This window comes from Gorilla gorilla, chromosome 18 (genome assembly GCF_029281585.2).
Source record: "Gorilla gorilla gorilla isolate KB3781 chromosome 18, NHGRI_mGorGor1-v2.1_pri, whole genome shotgun sequence".
In the NCBI taxonomy this organism is placed as follows: Eukaryota; Metazoa; Chordata; class Mammalia; order Primates; family Hominidae; genus Gorilla; species Gorilla gorilla.
The window spans coordinates 5,665,616-5,683,696 of NC_073242.2; the positions used below are offsets into that span (position 1 = coordinate 5,665,616).

The window sequence follows — 18,081 nt, forward strand, 5'->3', positions numbered from 1 at the left end:
GAGCATCCCTTAGTTTTAAGTCATGGCGGGTGCGAACGGGTCTCTGCTGCAGGCGGCTCCGTGACAGCTCCTGCTTCACATGGGGAGAGGAGAGACGGCAAACGTCGGGGCTCCCAGGACTTCGCGGCGGCAGTCCTAACCAGTGCACTGAGTCGGGCGGGGCGGGCGGCAGCGTCTGAGTAGAGAGCTTTCTAGACCAGGCCTGGTGTCTCCCGGGCTTTCCTAGGTGCCTGTTTGCGAGCTGGTCAGCTGGGCTGTAGTTGAGTTCTCCCAGGGAGTGTGGGAGGAAAGGTTATGCCCACCAGAGACCCAGGGTCCTGACGGCTGGAGGTCCGCAGTGGGGAAGGTGGGCAGAGGTGTTGCTCAGATGTGCCCATTCCTGTTTCGTTTGCACAGAGGGGTTTTCTGGTGCTTCCTGGTCCACCATGGCCAAACCAACAAGCAAAGATTCAGGCTTGAAGGAGAAGTTTAAGATTCTGTTGGGACTGGGAACACCGAGGCCAAATCCCAGGTCTGCAGAGGGTAAACAGACGGAGTTTATCATCACCGCGGAAATACTGAGAGTGAGTGAGCTACCTGTGTCTTTGCTAGACTAGAGGGAGGTGTAGAGAAGGCTGGGTTTGGTCTCGCACCAGGTTCTGTGGGAGATGGGTTGCTGGCAACTGTCTGCACAGGAATGCTGTCTCCAGTACTTGGAGGCCGACATGTCCTTCCTCAGGAGATTTCGAAAGTCAGGATCTTGGTGACCTGGTTCAGGCACACTTGAGTTACTATTCAGATGTTGATGAAAGAAAGCCCATTTTATAGATGAGGCCTGAGTATCATCATCTTCACAGGTAAGGATATGGCCAGGCGTTACATGATAACATGTGAGTTCCTGGGAGAAGTAGGTTCTTTATTTTATTTTTTTTTTGAGACTGTCTTGCTCTGTTGCCTAGGTTGGAGTGCAGTGGCACAATCTCTGCTCGCTGCTACCTCTGCCTCCCAGTTTCAAGTGGTTCTCCTGCCTCAGCCTCCTGAGTAGCTGGGACTACAGACACGTGCCACCACACCCATTTAATTTTTGTATTTTTAGTAGAGACGGAGTTTCACTATCTTGGCCAGGCTGGTCTTGAACTGCTGACCTCAGGTGATCTGCCTGCCTTGGCCTCCCAAAGTGCTGGGATTACAGGCATGAGCCATTGCACGTGGGCTAGGTCCTTATCTTTTATGTGTGTTTGTGTCTTTGTCACACATGCCTGGCATTGTGTTTTGCCCATGAGTAAATGCTGAATTTTTGCACTTGTAAAGTTTTCTACTTAGAAACAACTAAAACGTTCATCAGCTGATGAATAAAATATAGTCCATCCTGGCTGGGTGCGGTGGCTCATGCCTGTCATCCCAGCACTTTGGGAGGCCGAGGCGGGTGGATCACCTGAGGTCAGAAGTTTGAGACCAGCCTGGCCAACATGGCGAAACCCCGTCTCTACTAAAAATACCAAAAATTAGCCGGGCTTAGCGGTGGGCGCCTGTAATTCCAGCTACTTGGGGGGCTGAGACGAGAATTGCTTGAACCCGGGAGGCGGAGGTTTCAGTGAGCCCTGATCGCGCCACTGCACTCTATCCTGGGGAAGAAGAGCAAAACTCCGTCTAAAAAAAAATTGTGCAGTTTGAAATTGTATTTCATGTTATGTTTTGTCTCAATACAACATTTGCAGTTGTGAAAAAAAATTGCACATTCTCAACTCCTCGGGATGGAGCAGTAAAGCCCCTCAGTAAATCTTTTTTTTTTTTTTTTTTGAGACCGAGTTTCGCTCTTGTCACCCAGGCTGGAGTGCAGGGGCGCGATCTCGGCTCACTGCAACCTCCGCCTCCTGGGTTCAAGGGATTCTCCTGCCTCACCCTCCCGAGTAGCTGGGATTATAGACACCCACCACCACGCCCAGCAAATTTTTTGTATTTTTAATAGAGACGGGGTTTCATCATGTTGGGCAGGCTGGTCTCAAGCTCCTGACCTCTGGTAATCCACCTGCCTTGGCCTCCCAAAGTGCAGGGATTACAGGCCTGAGCCACCGCGGCTGGTCAAGTGAATCTTGATTCCAGAAAGATCTGTTTTTAGTCTCTAGTCTGGAAAATGCAGTGGGAGTCTTGAGGTGGTTTGTGACTTGCAGTTAAGGAGACCGTGGCCTGAGCACTGGCCCCTTTTTCTTTCATCTCTCTCCAGGAACTGAGCATGGAATGTGGCCTCAACAATCGCATCCGGATGATAGGGCAGATTTGTGAAGTCGCAAAAACCAAGAAATTTGAAGAGGTAGGTTTATCCAGTTGAGCTACTAGAGAGAGGCACGTAGACTATTCAGAGCCTGAGTTTGCTTTTTTTAGGAGCATGGTTGACAGCTGACTGCTGATGATCTGGTTTGCACTTTTTTTTTTTTTTGAGATGGAGTCTTGCTCTGTCGCCCAGGCTGGCACAATCTTGGCTCACTGCAGCCTCTGCCTCCTGGGTTCAAGCAATTCTCCTGCCTCAGCCTCCCGAGTAGCTGGGATTACAGGCACGTGCCACCACGCCCGGCTAATTTTTGTATTTTTAGTAGAGACGGGGTTTCGCCATGTTGGCCAGGCTGGTCTTGAACTCCTGACCTCGTGAACCATCTGCCTCAGCCTCCCAAAGTGCTGGGATTACAGGCGTGAGCCAGTGCGCCCAGCCAGTTTGCACTGTTTTAGGGGAATTTAGCTTTCATCATAGTGATGGGGAAGCTACTGGAAATGTCCTGAATACAACCTTGAGGGACCAATCAAGCGTGGAAATGGGGAGCAAAGGGATTAGGCTTTTCTAGCAACACCAGAAAGGATTTCTATGCCAAGCAGGGGTGCGGGGGCTTATGCCTGTAATCCTAGGACTTTGGGAGGCCGAGGTGGGTAGATCACGAGGTCAGGAGTTCGAGACCACTCTGGCCAACATGGCGAAACCCCATCCGTACTAAAAGATGATGAGCCGGGCATGGTGGCACATGCCTATAATCCCAGCTACTTGGGAGGCTGAGGCAGGAGAATCGCTTGAACCCGGGAGGTGGAGGTTATAGTGAACTGAGATCGTGCCACTGCATTGTAGCCTGGGCAACAGAGTGAGGCTCTGTCTCAAAAAAAAAAAAAAAAAAAAAAAAGGCTGGGCGCAGTGGCTCACACCTGTAATCCCAGCACTTTGGGAGGCCGAGGCGGACGGTTCACGAGGTCAGGAGTTCGAGACCAGCCTGGCCAACATGGCGAAACCCCGTCTCTACTAAAAATACAAAAATTAGCCGGGTGTGGTGGCGCATGCCTGTAATCCCAGCTACTTGGGAGGCTGAGGCAGGAGAATCGCTTGAACCTGGGAGGCACAGGTTGCAGTGAGCCGAGATCGCCCCACTGCACTCCAGTCTGGGTGACGGAGCAAGACTCTGTCTCAAAAAAAAAAAAAAAAAAGGAAGAGTTTGTAGTGGCTGATAGAAACGCATGCTCACTCGCTCTCTCCTATTACAAGTTCAGGCCAAGAAAAATCAAGAAAGGGTTTGTTCCACAGAGAACAATCCTAGGCACGCTGGTCTTGGTGCCATTTTGGGAGGGTGACTGGTCGGTGGTATTGGGCGACCTCACGGACATAGAAATATTTATTTTGGGCAAACATTGCCAGACTTTCCTGATGACTTGTGGACAGGACAGGAAGTGGTCATTTTGGGAGTGCAGGTTGCTGGTAGAGCACCTGAGGGCTCTGCCCTTGCCTTGCCCAGCATTTGTGTGTGGGAGAGCAGTGAGACCTGGACCTCTCATGCTCAGATCTGCTAAGAGGAGAGTGATTGCTACCTGTGCAGCAGCTCATCTGAAACATGCTGGCCGCACGCTACCAAAGATAAGTGTAAAGAACAGGTGTCCTTGGCCGGGCGCAGTGGTTCATGCCTGTAATCCCAGCACTTTGCGAGGCCAAGGTGGATGGATCACCTGAGGTGCGGAGTTCGAGACCAGCCTGGCCAATGTGGCAAAACCCTGTTTCTACTAAAGATACAAAAATTAGCTGGGCATGGTGTCGGGCACCTGTAATCCCAGCTACTTGGGAGGCTGAGGGAGGAGAATCGCTTAAACTCAGGAGGCAGAGGTTGTGGTGAGCTGAGATTGTGCCATTGCACTGCAGCCTGGGCAACAGAGCAAGACTGTCTCAAGAAAACAAAAAAAAGAACAAGCGTCCTGCATCCTGTTCTGAAAGTTGTTTGTGTGGGTACGGGGCAGCCTGTGAGTGGATAAATAGGCCTCCGAGGCTGGGATGGTCCCGGGCCCTGTGTCCACGGATCTTTGCAGCTCAGGTTGCAACAGTAAGAGTATTGTCAATGAGACAAAGGAGGTGAGAGTGCCAGTTGTCTGAATTGGTTGGGATGTTGGTCAGATGACATCTAAAAGAACACGGCCATTTTGTTGTTATTTGGTTAGAGACAAGGTCTCACTCTGTCACCCAGGCCGGGGTGCAGTGTCACAATCATGGCTCACTACAGCCTCAACCTGCCAGGCTCGCGTGATCCTCCTACTTTAGCCTCTCAAGTAGCTGGGACTACAGGCATGCAGCACCACGCCTGGCTAAGTTTTGTATTTTTTGTCGTGACAGGGTCTCACTGTGTTGCCCAGGCTAGTCTGAAACTCCTGGGCTGACGTGACCCTCTCCCCTCTGCCACCCGAAGTGCTGAGATTGCAGGCGTGAGCCACCGCACTTGGCCAGAACACGGCCATTTTAGTTCCCCTCCTTAGAGGAGTAAGGCCAGGAATGAGCCTGTGGTTTGAAAGCCGTGGCTGTTGGTTAATGTGGAGAAGGGAAGGTGGTGAGAGCCAGCCCAAACCCCTGCCGAGTGAGACTGATTCTGGCAGCTTTAGGGAGCAGGGATGAGCACCTCACAGGCTGGGTGGTAGTTAGAGGAGGCAGATTTCAGAAGGCCACGCAGCGCTCTTTCTCACAAGGTCAGGCAGGCAGCAGAGGTCGGGCAGGGGCATGGGGTCGAGGGCCTGATGCTGGTGTGTTCCCTAGAGGAGAGCCACAAGCAGGGATTCTGGGTCAGGTGCAGGCCTAGGGCTTAGTGTGCACTTGTGGTTCTGAGACTGTCCCATGACTTCCTGCCAGCATTCCGGCAGCTCTAGTGGGACTCCCTCCTGGTCCAGGTGAGGCCACCATTGCTGCCCTGGCTTGCTGATGTCCTCTCAGCCCCCAGTCTGTCACCTGGTGGGAGTTAAAGGGACCTGCTGGGGTTTGAGGCAGCTCTGAGCCGTTCCCTGTACGAAGCCTGTGGTCATCTCAGGCTGCAGGAGACACAGGAGATACGAGCTTTGGAGGTGGGGCTCTCAGTCACAAGCCCCTGTTGTTCCTCCCTGTCCTCCGCTCACGGCACTGCTCCAGTTGCCGGGGCCAGGGTTCTTGGAGAGCACATCCTCACCGCTGTCCCCTCTGCTGGTGACAGCACGCAGTGGAAGCACTCTGGAAGGCGGTTGCGGATCTGTTGCAGCCGGAGCGGCCGCTGGAGGCCCGGCACGCGGTGCTGGCTCTGCTGAAGGCCATCGTGCAGGGGCAGGTAAGGCCCAGGGCGACGCTGGGATGGGTGACGTCAGGCCGCCCACTGACTGTCCTGTCCCTGCTGGGCCGTGTTTGGACTCCTGCCTCGGTGAGTTGCTGGGCACAGGGTCTAGGGGCTGATGGGCTCTGGAGCTGGACGGCCTGTGGGGTCTCCTGGTGTCATGAGGTCTGTGTGACCGTAGGCACTGCCTCCTCGCCTGTAAACAGATGGTCACTGCACCTTCCTCTTATGGGATGTTCTGGGGATCATATGAGGCAGTTCTCGCGGAGTGCTGAGATCGTACCTGGCAGCTGGTGTGGGGCTACGGTGTTGTTTTGCCCTTGCACCCTTTCGGGGCCGCTCCCCTGCTCACTGCATTCCAACTGTGCTGGTCTTGGCTGACCCTGAACACCCAGGCCTCTTGGTGTTCCTGCCTCCCCTGGTCGGCCACTTCTACTCCTTCATGTCCCAGCTGCTTAGAAGGGCCGTCCACTCTCACAGGCTCTCCTGGGTTTCCCCCACTCAGGCTTTGTCCTCAGTCTCTGAGCACAAGCCTGTCTGCCCTGCACCGAGTGCAGGGGTCGGGCAGGAGCTGTGTCATCCCCTGCTCTGCGCCACCCGCTGTGCCAGGTCCCGACACACAGCAGTTGTTCCCCATATGCCGCTCTGCGGTCGGCCGGTGCATCCGGCCCCCTGCCCTGTACAACGCTGATGCTGCAGACCTGTCTCTTGCAGGGCGCCTCTGTGGGAAGGAGAGGGGTCCAGGGCTGGAGTCCGGGTGCCCCTGCACTTCAGGGACTTCTTGGCAGCCGTGTGGGCGACGCTGGCAGGCTCTGCTGATCCTGTGGCTTTTGTCTTTAGGGCGAGCGTTTGGGGGTCCTCAGAGCCCTCTTCTTTAAGGTCATCAAGGATTACCCTTCCAACGAAGACCTTCACGAAAGGCTGGAGGTTTTCAAGGCCCTCACAGACAATGGGAGACACATCACGTACTTGGAGGAAGAGCTGGGTGGGTGCCACCTTGGGTTGGAGGTTTCTCTGGCCTTGACGATCAAGTGTAACCTGGGATGGGAAGGACCTGGGGCTGGGGAGGGGCTGCCGTTCTCAGGGATGGCCTGCAGCGGGTATGCCCACCCTGCTTCATGCACCTGGGCTCACCTGCGTGGCCGGAGTGTCCCCGAGGCACGTATTAAAAATGCAGAGTCCTGGCCTTCACCCCAGACCTGCTGACTGTGAGTCTCTGGGGCTTGGGGCCTCCGAACACCTCTGCAACGGCAGGAGCTGGGCGAGTTCTGTCACTGGGAGGTGGTGCTGCTGACTTGGTCTCAACCGGAGCGTACTGGTCCCGTCTTCCTCCTCCTTTCTCCACTTTGTGGACCTTCCTCCTGCCATCCTGCGGTGGGAGGTTTCCATTAGTCTTGGGTCTCTGTGTCATGATTCTGGGCAGTAGAGAAAGAGGAGGAAGAGATCAGTCTGACTCTGGCTCTGCTGTTCTGTCGCCCAGAAAAGGGCCTCAGTGGCTGGGCTGCCTGCAGGACAGGTGCCGGCCAGGTGCCTACCATCAGGTTTCCTGTCTGAGGTGACGTGGCCGGCAGCCAAGTGTGCACATGTCTCCTCTGAGCCGCTCTCTGCTGGGGGTGGGGAACGCCCAGGAGTCTGGTGATGTCGGCGTCTCCCAGCCTCGGGTTGGGCCCTGAGTGTACGGCGTACACACTTCTGCTGCCGCCTCGGCACAGACCCTCTGTGCAGCCCCAGGGGCGGTAGATCCTAGTGTCCGTGCGTAGCCGGCCTGCCTGGGCTCCCCTGAGCCTCTTCGGGCCCAGTGTGTGGTCTGTCTGTTGCTGCCGGGGGACTGATGATGTGGTTTCTGGCAGTGACGGGTTTGGACACACTGTCCTGCGTGGGGAGGGGGAGGTGAGTGGGAGATGTAGATTCGGCGTCCTCGCAAACCGCTGCCGCTTCTCCCCCAGCTGACTTTGTCCTGCAGTGGATGGATGTTGGCTTGTCCTCGGAATTCCTTCTGGTGCTGGTGAACTTGGTCAAATTCAATAGCTGTTACCTCGACGAGTACATCGCAAGGATGGTTCAGTAAGAAAAGAATTGAGATCCTGTTCTGATAATGGTCCTAAGTTCAGCTCTGCAGTGAATAAAGTTGAAACCACCAAAAAAATAGAGGTTGGGCTGGGCACAATGGCTCACGCCTGTAATCTCAGCACTTTGGGAGGCCGAGGCAGGCGGATCACGAGGTCAGGAGTTCGAGACCAGCCTGGCCAACATGGTGAAACCCTGTCTCTACTAAAAATACAAAAATTAGCCGGGCATGGTGGTGGGAGCCTGTAATCCCAGCTACTCAGGAGGCTGAGGCAGGAGAATTGCTTGAAACCGGAAGGCAGAGGTTGCAGTGAGCGGAGATCGTGCCACTGCACTCCAGCCTGGGTAAAAGAGCAAAACTCCATCTCAAAAAAAAAAAAAAAAAAAAAAGAAGTACGTAGCTATCTTCTGTTTAGCTCTCATCTGATGTCTTGGTTATCTTTTTGTTGTTGTTTGTTTAGAATGTTGCATGAGCTCTGTCTCACTCATGCTGAACACCCAGCACCGAGAGCAGTGGCTGGTGCACAGCAGGCACCTGAGTGCTTGTTGGGTGGGTGGGACCCCCAGGGAGGATGAGTCATGCGTGTTATTGACGTCATAGAGTGACTAGACCACAGCCCGTGGTGGCTTGGCCATCCAGGCAGTGCTGCCGGGACTGAGCTCGGCGCTCCCTGCAGGATGATCTGTCTGCTGTGCGTCCGGACCGCGTCCTCTGTGGACATAGAGGTCAGTGCCTCCCCTCCCCAGAGCCGGCCCATTTCACCCTGGTTTCTGGGAGGCTGGGGCTTGAGGGTTGAGCCCTGTGTGCCACTTGCTGGCTGTGTAGCCCTGGGCAAGCTGCTCAGTCTCTCTGAGCCTCAGGAGTCCCCCATGTAAGTCAGGATAGCCGGGCGCCTCCATGTGGAGATGTAGCTCAGGGTGGATGACAGCATCAATGACCCACAGTGACAGGGACGTCAGGTGCTTCCCACATGCCCGCTTGCCCTGTGGCTTGGAGAGAGGGTGCCATGGCAGCGGGGAGAGGTGGCAGTGCAGGCTGAAGGAGGTGGGAAGGAAGCCTGGGTGTCCTCTCCTGTGGGGAGGAGCTGGGGTAGGACGGGCGTGAGCCGTCTCCCTCTCCACCAGGTCTCCCTGCAGGTGCTGGACGCCGTGGTCTGCTACAACTGCCTGCCGGCTGAGAGCCTCCCGCTGTTCATCGTTACCCTCTGTCGCACCATCAACGTCAAGGAGCTCTGCGAGCCTTGCTGGAAGGTGGGGTCTCTGAAACTGCTCTGGAAGGTTCCTGAGAGCACGTGGATGGGACAAGGGCCATCTTGTCTCCCATGAATGGTTGTCTGATTCTTGGGATGGCCAGACAATGGCCTGTTGAGGGGCGGCCAGTGTCATTTTCCCAGGCAGTTGAGCTGAGGTCAGGGTTTTGGTGGCATTTTGAGAACCCTGCTGCCTCTGTCTTTGGGAGGAGATGGTGGCGAGCTGGCCGGACCTTGGGTGGCTATAGGGCAGCAGCCAGGCGGGGCCAGCAGAGGAACTGGGGCTGGGGGCAGGGCTTGTGCCTGCCAGCCCCTGACACGCATTGTGTCTTGCAGCTGATGCGGAACCTCCTTGGCACCCACCTGGGCCACAGCGCCATCTACAACATGTGCCACCTCATGGAGGACAGGTGAGTGTGGTGGGTGGGGCGCAGGGCAGTGGAGGCCAGCACAGCCCTCGAGGCAGCCTGAGTGTCCCTTGCCAAGCACACACTGGCTTAGAGACTCCTTGTCCTTTCGGGCAGCTGTTCCAGAGGCTGCCACTAGAGCGAGGCCCATGACTTCTAGGATCCAGCCCCTGTCCTCTCCTTCCTCTGTCAGTTCAACAGAATATCCACACCCAGCTCAGTGCCTGCCCCATGCTCGGACGTCCTCCAGCGGTGCTCCCCAACTACTTAGCCTGTTACAAGGCGAGGCTCGAGGTCTTGGCTTGACGTTGCCCTTGCCCTCACCCCCACAGCCAGGCTGTGGCCACTTTTGTTGCTTTAGCCATTAGAGATGGCTCAGCTCTGCCCACATCCTGGCCTCCCACCCATGCTGCCAGCTCCCCCTCCTGCTCTCCTGTATCCATCCGCGCCTCCTGAAGCCCACTTCATGCAGCACCCGGGTGGCCTTTTTCTGACACAGATATGTCGGTGTCACCCTTTGCCGGAAGCCAGGTGGTTCCCAGCGCCCTTGGGATGTAGGCTTCTCCTATGGAACCAGGCCCTGGGGCCAGCCCTGCCTCGGCCCCTGCATCTCTCCCAGCCCTGCCTCGGCCCCTGCATCTCTCCCAGCCCTGCCTCGGCCCCTGCATCTCTCCCAGCCCTGCCTCGGCCCCTGCATCTCTCCCAGCCCTGCCTCGGCCCCTGCATCTCTCCCAGCCCTGCCTCGGCCCCTGCATCTCTCCCAGCCCTGCCTCGGCCCCTGCATCTCTCCCAGCCCTGCCTCGGCCCCTGCATCTCTCCCAGCCCTGCCTCGGCCCCTGCATCTCTCCCAGCCCTGCCTCAGCTCTGCATCTTTCCTTCCCTCCATCCATGGAACCAGGCCCTGGGGCCCAGCCCTGCTTCAGCCCTGCATCTCTCCTAGCCCTGTCTCAGCCCCTGCATCTCTCCCTCCCTCCTCCCGTAGAAGCAGGCCCTGGGGGCCAGCCCTGCCTCAGCCTGCATCTCTCCCAGCCCTGCCCCACCCCCTGCATCTCTCCTTTCCTCCATCTTGCCTTCACCCTTCCACCAAGGGCTGATTCCTCTTGCCAGCAGGTTCTTCCACCTTTGCCGAGTTACTCTGTTTACTGAGATCTTAGCGTGGTCACTGACTCCCCCACCTCCCTGAGTAGTTTTTGCTGTGGCTTTCCTTCTTGGCTGTGATTGGAGGAAGAGATTTTGCATTTACCTGGGAGATTATGTGGCTGGCGCCTGTCTCCCCCAGACTGCGAGGCTGTGGGCCATCCCTCTTGCCTACTTCCTGTCCCTGGCATGACCTGTAGCTCACAGCGTGGTCAGCAGTGATGGGCTGCCGCCTGTGCGCAGGAGTGAATGAGAGTGTTACTGCTGGCCTCTGTTCCCTGCCCTTCCCCAGCGGTGCTCCTGCCCCCCCAAGCACAGGGACCTCTGGGGCTGCTGCAGGAGCCTCGGCAACCTCACACATCCATGGCGGACCCTGGGCCAGGGCCCTGCTCACAGTCCGTCTCTCTGGGGAACACTTTCAGAGCCTACATGGAGGACGCGCCCCTGCTGAGAGGAGCCGTGTTTTTTGTGGGCATGGCTCTCTGGGGAGCCCACCGGCTCTATTCTCTCAAGAACTCGCCGACATCCGTGTTGCCATCATTTTACCAGGTAAGGTGGTTTCTGTGCCCAGTGAGCTGGTAGGAACGGGAGAGCTCCCCTCACGCCTGCCCAACCATCCCACTGGGGGTCCTGCTGCGGGGGCTGCGGTGGCATTTCTAGGCCTTTCCAGGCAGTTGCTTTGCAGCTGGGGGTGAGGTTTGGGGCCCTGTGTAGGCTTTAGTCTTTTTTTTTTTTGAGAAGGAGTTCTGCTCTTTCTGCTTGGCTAACTGCAATCTCCGCCTCCCGGATTCAAGTGATTCTATTGCCTCAGCCTCCTGAGTAGCTGGGATTACAGGTGCCTGCTACCATGCCTGGCTAATTTTGTGTTTTTAGTAGAGACAGGGTTTCACCATGTTGGCCAGGCTGGTCTCGAATTCATGACCTCAAGTGATCCATCCACCTCAGACTCCCAAAGTGCTAGGATTACAGGCGTGAGCCACCATGCCTGGCCAAAGGCTTTTTTTTCTCTTTTTTTTTTTGAGACAGAGTTTTAACTCTTGTTGCCCAGGCTGGAGTGCAATGGTGCGATCTCGGCTCACTGCAACCTCTGCCTCCCCAGTTCAAGCCATTCTGCCTCAGCCTCCTGAGTAGCTGGGATTACAGGTGCCTGCCACAATGCCTGGCTAATGGTTTTTTTTTTTGGTTTTTTTTTTTTTATGAGACATAGTTTCGCTCTTATTGCCCAGGCTGGAGTGCAATGGCGCGATCTTGGCTCAGCGCAACCTCCGCCTCCCAGGTTCAAGCCATTCTCCTGCCTCAGCCTCCTGAGTAGCTGGGATTATAGGCATGGGCCACTACACACAGCTAATTTTGTATTTTTAGTAGAGACGGGGTTTCTCCACATTGGTCAGGCTGGTCTCAAACTCCCAACCTCAGGTGATCCGCCAGCCTCAGCCTCCCAAAGTGCTGGAATTATAGGTATGAGTCACCGTGCCCGGCCAAGGCTAATGTTTTGTATTTTTATTAGAGGTGGGGTTTCACCATGTTGGTCAGGCTGGTCTTGAACTCCTGACCTCAGGTGATCCACCCGTCTCGGTCTCCCAAAGTGCTGAGATTATAGGCATGAGCCACTGCGCCCAGCCCAAAGGCTTTATTCTCAAGCAAACCTTACATCTGGCGAGTTTCACCTTCTGGAGTTGGCAGTGGAGGGGTGAACGCCGCCTCTGGGGTAGCCGTTCTCTCTTGCTGTTGGCGGCTCTGTTTTGTCAAGTGCTGATCTTGTCCTGTCTCTGCAATGACGCCGTGGCACAGACGCCGGTGGTACAGCTTCATTTTCCGCAGTGCCCCATGATGACAGCGCTTTTTGTGTCCATCCTCGTTCTGTGCTCACAGCTCCCTGGAGGGTGGGGCAATCACGTCGTCCTGGTTTTATAGTGATGAGCTGCGGTGTGGGTCACTGGGCTCTCCTGATCCTCTGCTCTTCCTGCTACACCCCTCCCCGTAGTGGCGGTGGGGGGTTGTTGTCTTTGTGCACAGCTTGCAGCCGAACTCAGGGCAGCTTTCAGTTGCTGCTGGGCTGGCCCACCGGGTGCCCAGGATTCAGTTGCTGGTCTGTCCGAGTCAGGGACTTTGCAGGCAGCCATGGGGGCGGGGCCCATCTGGGTCCTGACCGTGCTGGAGCATGTAGAAACCCCTCCTGGGCGCCCCACCTGCTGTTTCTGCGGCCCCTGATGCACGTGTGGTGGGCACTGCGGGCTCAGGCGTGCTACTCCCGGTCCCAAGGGTGACTGGGAGGGCGTCCCACAGCAAGCAAGCAGCTCTGACCCTGTGTGCTGGCCGGGCTCGTGTTCCAGGCCATGGCATGTCCGAACGAGGTGGTGTCCTATGAGATCGTCCTGTCCATCACCAGGCTCATCAAGAAGTATAGGAAGGAGCTCCAGGTGGTGGCGTGGGACATTCTGCTGAACATCATCGAACGGCTCCTTCAGCAGCTCCAGGTGGGGTGGGGGCAGGAGCTCCGGGGAGCACCGGGACCCCAGACAGGCAGGCTTGGCCCACTCGGAAGATGGTACCTTGGGCCCCATCTCTGGGGGTCCCGCAGAGACTGCCAGAACCGTGTTCTCTGGTGATCGCAGTGGTGCTCATCCACCTTCCACCAGAGACAGGTCTGATTTTTCCAGACGTGGTGCATCATTTTGGCCCCAGACAGGAATATGCAGTAGGTGAGCCGGGGCTGGGCCAGTGCTGCCCACAGTCCGCAGAGTGACCTGCAGGCCGCCTTCGTGGCCTGAGTGGGCCCCGGCACAGTTCCCAGAGGGATGCCAGTGTGGCTTCCGCATGACTTTGGAGGACCGCATTAGTCGAGTCTGTTAACCACAGCTTTAAGGAGGACTCCACAGCCACACGGGCTCATCAGCACAGGGGCCCTGGGGAGGTGAGGCTAGTATCCAGCAGCCTCAGGGCTGTGCCTTTTCCTGGAGCCTGGGGCGGGTGATGTACAGGAGGCCAGGCAGCAGAAGGGAGGCCGGGACTTCGCCGGGACTTAGCAGGTACTCAAGTCCTCTCAGAGCCTGTCCCTGGGCCAGAGCATTGCCCCCGACCGCTGGTGGCAATGGCAGAGGCCATAGCCTGGGGGTTCTAAAAGAGGCTCGACCTGGTAGAGGCAAGAAAGGCTTGTAGTTGTGGCTACTCTTGGCCCTCCTGCCCGAGCTTCCTTCTTGGCCCAGCTGCATGGGCACAGCCAAGATTCCTTGGGGGGTGGGGTACTGGCAGGAACAGCAGCTGCCATCACAGCCACTGTGGCCCCTTGAGAGGATCTGGGGGGTGTCCTGGGCCACGTGGGTCAGGGTGGCCCCTGGAGAGGATCTGGGGGGTGTCTCAACCCATGCAGCCCGGAGCGGCTTGAGAGGGCTGGGGATGTCTGTCCCCATGCGGTCCGGAGCGGCCTGAGAGGGCTGGGGGCGTCTGTCCCCATGCGGCCCGGAGCGGCCTGAGAGGGCTGAAGGCGTCTCCATGCGGTGGGTGTGTAGCGAGGCCTCTGGTGCCAAGTCCATGTGGGGAGTGGAAGTCAGCCTGTGTCATCGTGCCTGGTACTGCAGACCTTGGACAGCCCGGAGCTCAGGACCATCGTCCATGACCTGTTGACCACGGTGGAGGAGCTGTGTGACCAGAACGAGTTCCATGGGTCTCAGGAGAGATACTTTGAACTGGTGGAGAGATGTGCGGACCAGAGGCCTGTGAGACCCCCTCCTGGGTGGGGCCTTTGGGCTTTGGCTGGTGGGGAGGGGCCGGGTGCTGGGTGAAGTGCAGCTTTCTGAGCCTCAGAAGCCAAGGGCCAGGTGGGCGCATGCTTTCCAGGTTTCTGCACTCGGCAGGGAAGGCTGGCGGGCAGAGCACGTGTTTGCTAACAAGCTCGGGGCTAGCCCACCCCTCAGTTTCCTCCCACCTGTGTGGAGCAAGCTTCCATCCGGCTCCGTGGAGTCCTGTGGCTCCCAGGCGGCCGCAGTCATTTTGCCAGGAACACTCAGCTTAGGGCCCAGGCTTTTCCATGCGTTTGGACACAAGTCTTCCCCGCTGCCAGGAGTGGCAAAGTCTGGGCTGTGGGCTGAGGCTGTGAGGCGGCTGGGCTCTGACAGCAAACCAGCCTCTCCATCAGCAGCCCAGTGTGGAGGAGAGCGCCGGAGGGGCAGAGGGGCAACACCGGCTCTTCTTTTGACAGGAGTCCTCCCTCCTGAACCTGATCTCCTATAGAGCGCAGTCCATCCACCCGGCCAAGGACGGCTGGATTCAGAACCTGCAGGCGCTGATGGAGAGATTCTTCAGGTAGGGGGTCCTCTGTAGCCTTGCCTGGCACCTGGAGCCTGGCCCTGTCTCTGTCTGGGGCCCACCCGGGCTGGGTCTCAGGATGCCCGATGAGCAGGGCCCTCCTCTCTGCCTCTGGAGAGCCCTGGCTCTGGGTGAGCAGGTGCTAGCTTGCTTTCCAGTCCAGCAGGACAGGTCCTCCCATGACGCCACCGGGCTCCCTCTTTTGGGGGGTCGTCTGGAGAGATGCTCCCTGGGAAGCAGAGCTCTGTGCCCTGTGTGCCTGGCCGCGGGAGGACCCAGAGTCGGGCTGGCCTGCGCCAGGCAGGCAGGCTGGTGTGGGGCTGTGGCCGGGCACTCCCCATCCGCCCCAGCAGGCTGCCGTCCCGCAGGAGCGAGTCCCGAGGCGCCGTGCGCATCAAGGTGCTGGACGTGCTGTCCTTTGTGCTGCTCATCAACAGGCAGTTCTATGAGGTGCGTGTCCAGGCGGCCGCAGCTGGGGGCTCAGGGCTATTTCTCTGTGCGGCGGGCTGTCTCCATTGTGCACGTGCTCCCGCAGAGCCGGGCTCTGCCTGCCGGACCCTCTGCAGCCCCCAGCGTGGTCTGTTTACCCGTGTTCATTCACTGGATTGCTCGTCCTGGGTGCCTCTGCCAGGCCTTGACACGTGGCCAAGTAGCAAGGAAGGCACAGTGCCTGCCCTCAGGGAGCTCCGGCCGGTTTTCACCCAACACAGGAGCCTCTTAAAAATTCTATGCGAGTTCGTTTCGACCAGTCTTGCATGGGGACATTGTCTTCCGTTTCTGTCATGACGTTCACCCTGTGCACCTGCCTGATCGCCAGCCTTGCCTGGTCTCTCCTCTGCGGGCTCTCCCTCTCCACTCCCTCCTCTGGGAGCTCTGTGGCCCCAGGCCCACCTTCCTTGAGAGACATTTGTGTGCCTGCCAGTCATACCCCTTTCCCAGGAGGCGCAGCTTAGGCTCTGAGGCTGTCCCTTCCCACCGCACTCCTCCCTGCAGCCTCGCAGTCCTGCCCTCCTGAGAGCTGCCCGCTCTGCTCCTCTCCCCAGCGTCCACTGTCCTTGAATTGCCCTTTGCTGGGCATTGCGATCCCGCATTCTGTCTGAGGGAGCTAAGGGCCTCCCGGAAGTTCCTCTGGGTCCTCTGGCTTCTCCCATCAGGGCTGGTCTTGTCCTGGTCTCTGTTCCTGTGGAACTTTTTACCTGCTTCTGTGAAAACTCACGCTGTCCTCAGCACAGCACGCACACACACGCATATTCACGCATGCACAGGCACACAAGTGCACATGCCCACGCGTGCACACAGCCACACACACCCTCACGCACACACGCACAGCACCATGTGGGAGGGGTTCTGGGCTGTGACAGTGAAGGGCAGGGCCTCACCTCGGCTGCTCCTTGTGAGTCGTGGGCCCCGTGTCTGTGCCGGGCCGCCCTGCGGTGCTCACCAGCCTTCTGAACGAGGAGCTGGACAGGATCCCTGGAAGGGGCCCCGGGGTCTCTGAGTCACGCTCAGTGGGTGCTTGTGCTCCCTGCCCAGCTGTGCTGAAGTCCCGAGGGACATGTCCGCTGCTTGCGGGTCGGTTCCTGAGGAATTGGAAGTGTCACGAGATGTGGCCTTCGTTGTGCTGGTGCTCATTGACCTCCCTTGTGCCTGTGCAGGAGGAGCTGATTAACTCAGTGGTCATCTCTCAGCTCTCCCACATCCCCGAGGATAAAGACCACCAGGTCCGAAAGTTGGCCACCCAGTTGCTGGTGGACCTGGCAGAGGGCTGCCACACACACCACTTCAACAGCCTGCTGGACATCATCGAGAAGGTGAGAGCCGTTGCACCCAGGGCCGGGTGCTAGGGTTCCAGAGCTCCATGGGCAGAAATGGCCTCTGGGCCCTCTGTCCTCTTCTTCGAGTGACCGGATGGCTGTGTCCGTAGGTGAGGCTCCCCTCCCTGCAGGGTGGGTGTCTCGAGGCCTGTGCAGGGCCTGCCACTGCTGGGTTTGTGTCCTGACTGAAAGTCCTGGACATGGGTGTCCTGTCACACTCTGGGGCAGCTGGGCTGGGCCTCCTGGACCGACGCTGGAGCCCAGACCTGGGGCTGGGGCTTTGGCCTGCCGTCCTCCCTGCCCAGCCAACAGCTTTGCTCTTTGATTTTCAGATGCATTTTGGTTTCTGCACAGTCACTCGGGTATAAAGGGCATCTTTGCTTTTGAGCAATAAAGATGAAGGCCGGGCACAGTGGCTCACGCCTGTAATCCCAGCATTTTGGGAGGCTGAGGCAGGTGGATTGTTTGAGCTCAGGAGTTCAAGACCAGCCTGGCCAACATGGTGAAATCCTGTCTCTACTAAAAATATAAAAATGAGTTGCACGTGGTGGCAGGCACCTGCAATCCCAGCTGCTCGGGAGGCTGAGGCAGGAGAATCGCTTGAACCTAGGAGGTGGAGGTTGCAGTGAGCCAAGATTCTGCCACTGCACTCCAGCCTGGACGACAGAGCAAGACTCTGTCTCAAAAAGAAAAAGAAAAAGGGCCGGGCACGGTGGCTCACGCCTGTAATCCCAGCACTTTGGGAGGCCGAGGCAGGCGGATCACGAGGTCAGGAGATCAAGACCATCCTGGCTAACACGGTGAAACCCCATCTCTACTAAAAATACAAAAAATTAGCTGGGCATGGTGGCGGGCGCCTGTAGTCCCAGCTACTGGGGAGGCTGAGGCAGGAGAATGGCGTGAACCTGGGAGGCGGAGCTTGTAGTGAGCTGAGATTGTGCCACCGCACTCCAGCCTGGGCGACAGAGCAAGACTCCATCTCAAAAAAAAAAAAAAAGGTGTTTGTGGTAGAAAGTGTTCTCACGGCTACTAACTCAGAACCATGAGCCTGTGTGTAAGTCCTGACCTTCTCTTCAAAGGTGATGGCCCGCTCCCTCTCCCCACCCCCGGAGCTGGAAGAAAGGGATGTGGCCGCATACTCGGCCTCCTTGGAGGATGTGAAGACAGCCGTCCTGGGGCTTCTGGTCATCCTTCAGGTGGGTGTTCTGCTCCCGGGGCGTGCGTGGCTGGCATTCGCCAGCTGCATCTGCATTGTGTTGGAGTCTGTTCCCCAGCGGGACCCACACCCTCCCTGGATTTGCTGAGGGTGCGGTGGTCCCAGCAGGCAGCAGAACCAGGTGCCTGGAGGGATGGATGCGAGAGGCCCTGTTGTACGCCCTGACCAGATCCTGTCTCTGTGCTCCTGAGTCAGGGCCGGAACCATGTACCATCCTCAGCGTGGCGCTTGCCCTCGGCACCCAGCACAGCACCTGGGAAGTAAGGGTGGCCCTCCATTCCCGCCCTGCAGTCCGTTTAATATTTGCAGCTGTTTTGTTGA

General features: G+C 57.6%; 1 protein-coding gene across 8 annotated transcripts in view; it reads left to right on the plus strand.

The window, feature by feature from the left end:
- The window catches only part of TSC2 (TSC complex subunit 2), a 41,137-nt gene that overhangs the window by 356 nt on the left and 22,700 nt on the right, over positions 1-18,081 (plus strand). For all 8 annotated transcript variants that reach the window (XM_055364953.2, XM_055364955.2, XM_055364954.2 and 5 more), the window contains exons 2-16: positions 397-563; positions 2,204-2,290; positions 5,451-5,561; positions 6,405-6,549; positions 7,511-7,628; positions 8,309-8,357; positions 8,757-8,882; positions 9,218-9,291; positions 10,848-10,974; positions 12,759-12,902; positions 14,004-14,141; positions 14,624-14,727; positions 15,099-15,180; positions 16,386-16,541; positions 17,624-17,740. In XM_055364953.2, coding sequence (XP_055220928.2) covers positions 397-563; positions 2,204-2,290; positions 5,451-5,561; positions 6,405-6,549; positions 7,511-7,628; positions 8,309-8,357; positions 8,757-8,882; positions 9,218-9,291; positions 10,848-10,974; positions 12,759-12,902; positions 14,004-14,141; positions 14,624-14,727; positions 15,099-15,180; positions 16,386-16,541; positions 17,624-17,740 — 1,745 coding nt within the window. The remainder of the gene's footprint in view (positions 1-396; positions 564-2,203; positions 2,291-5,450; positions 5,562-6,404; positions 6,550-7,510; positions 7,629-8,308; positions 8,358-8,756; positions 8,883-9,217; positions 9,292-10,847; positions 10,975-12,758; positions 12,903-14,003; positions 14,142-14,623; positions 14,728-15,098; positions 15,181-16,385; positions 16,542-17,623; positions 17,741-18,081) is intronic.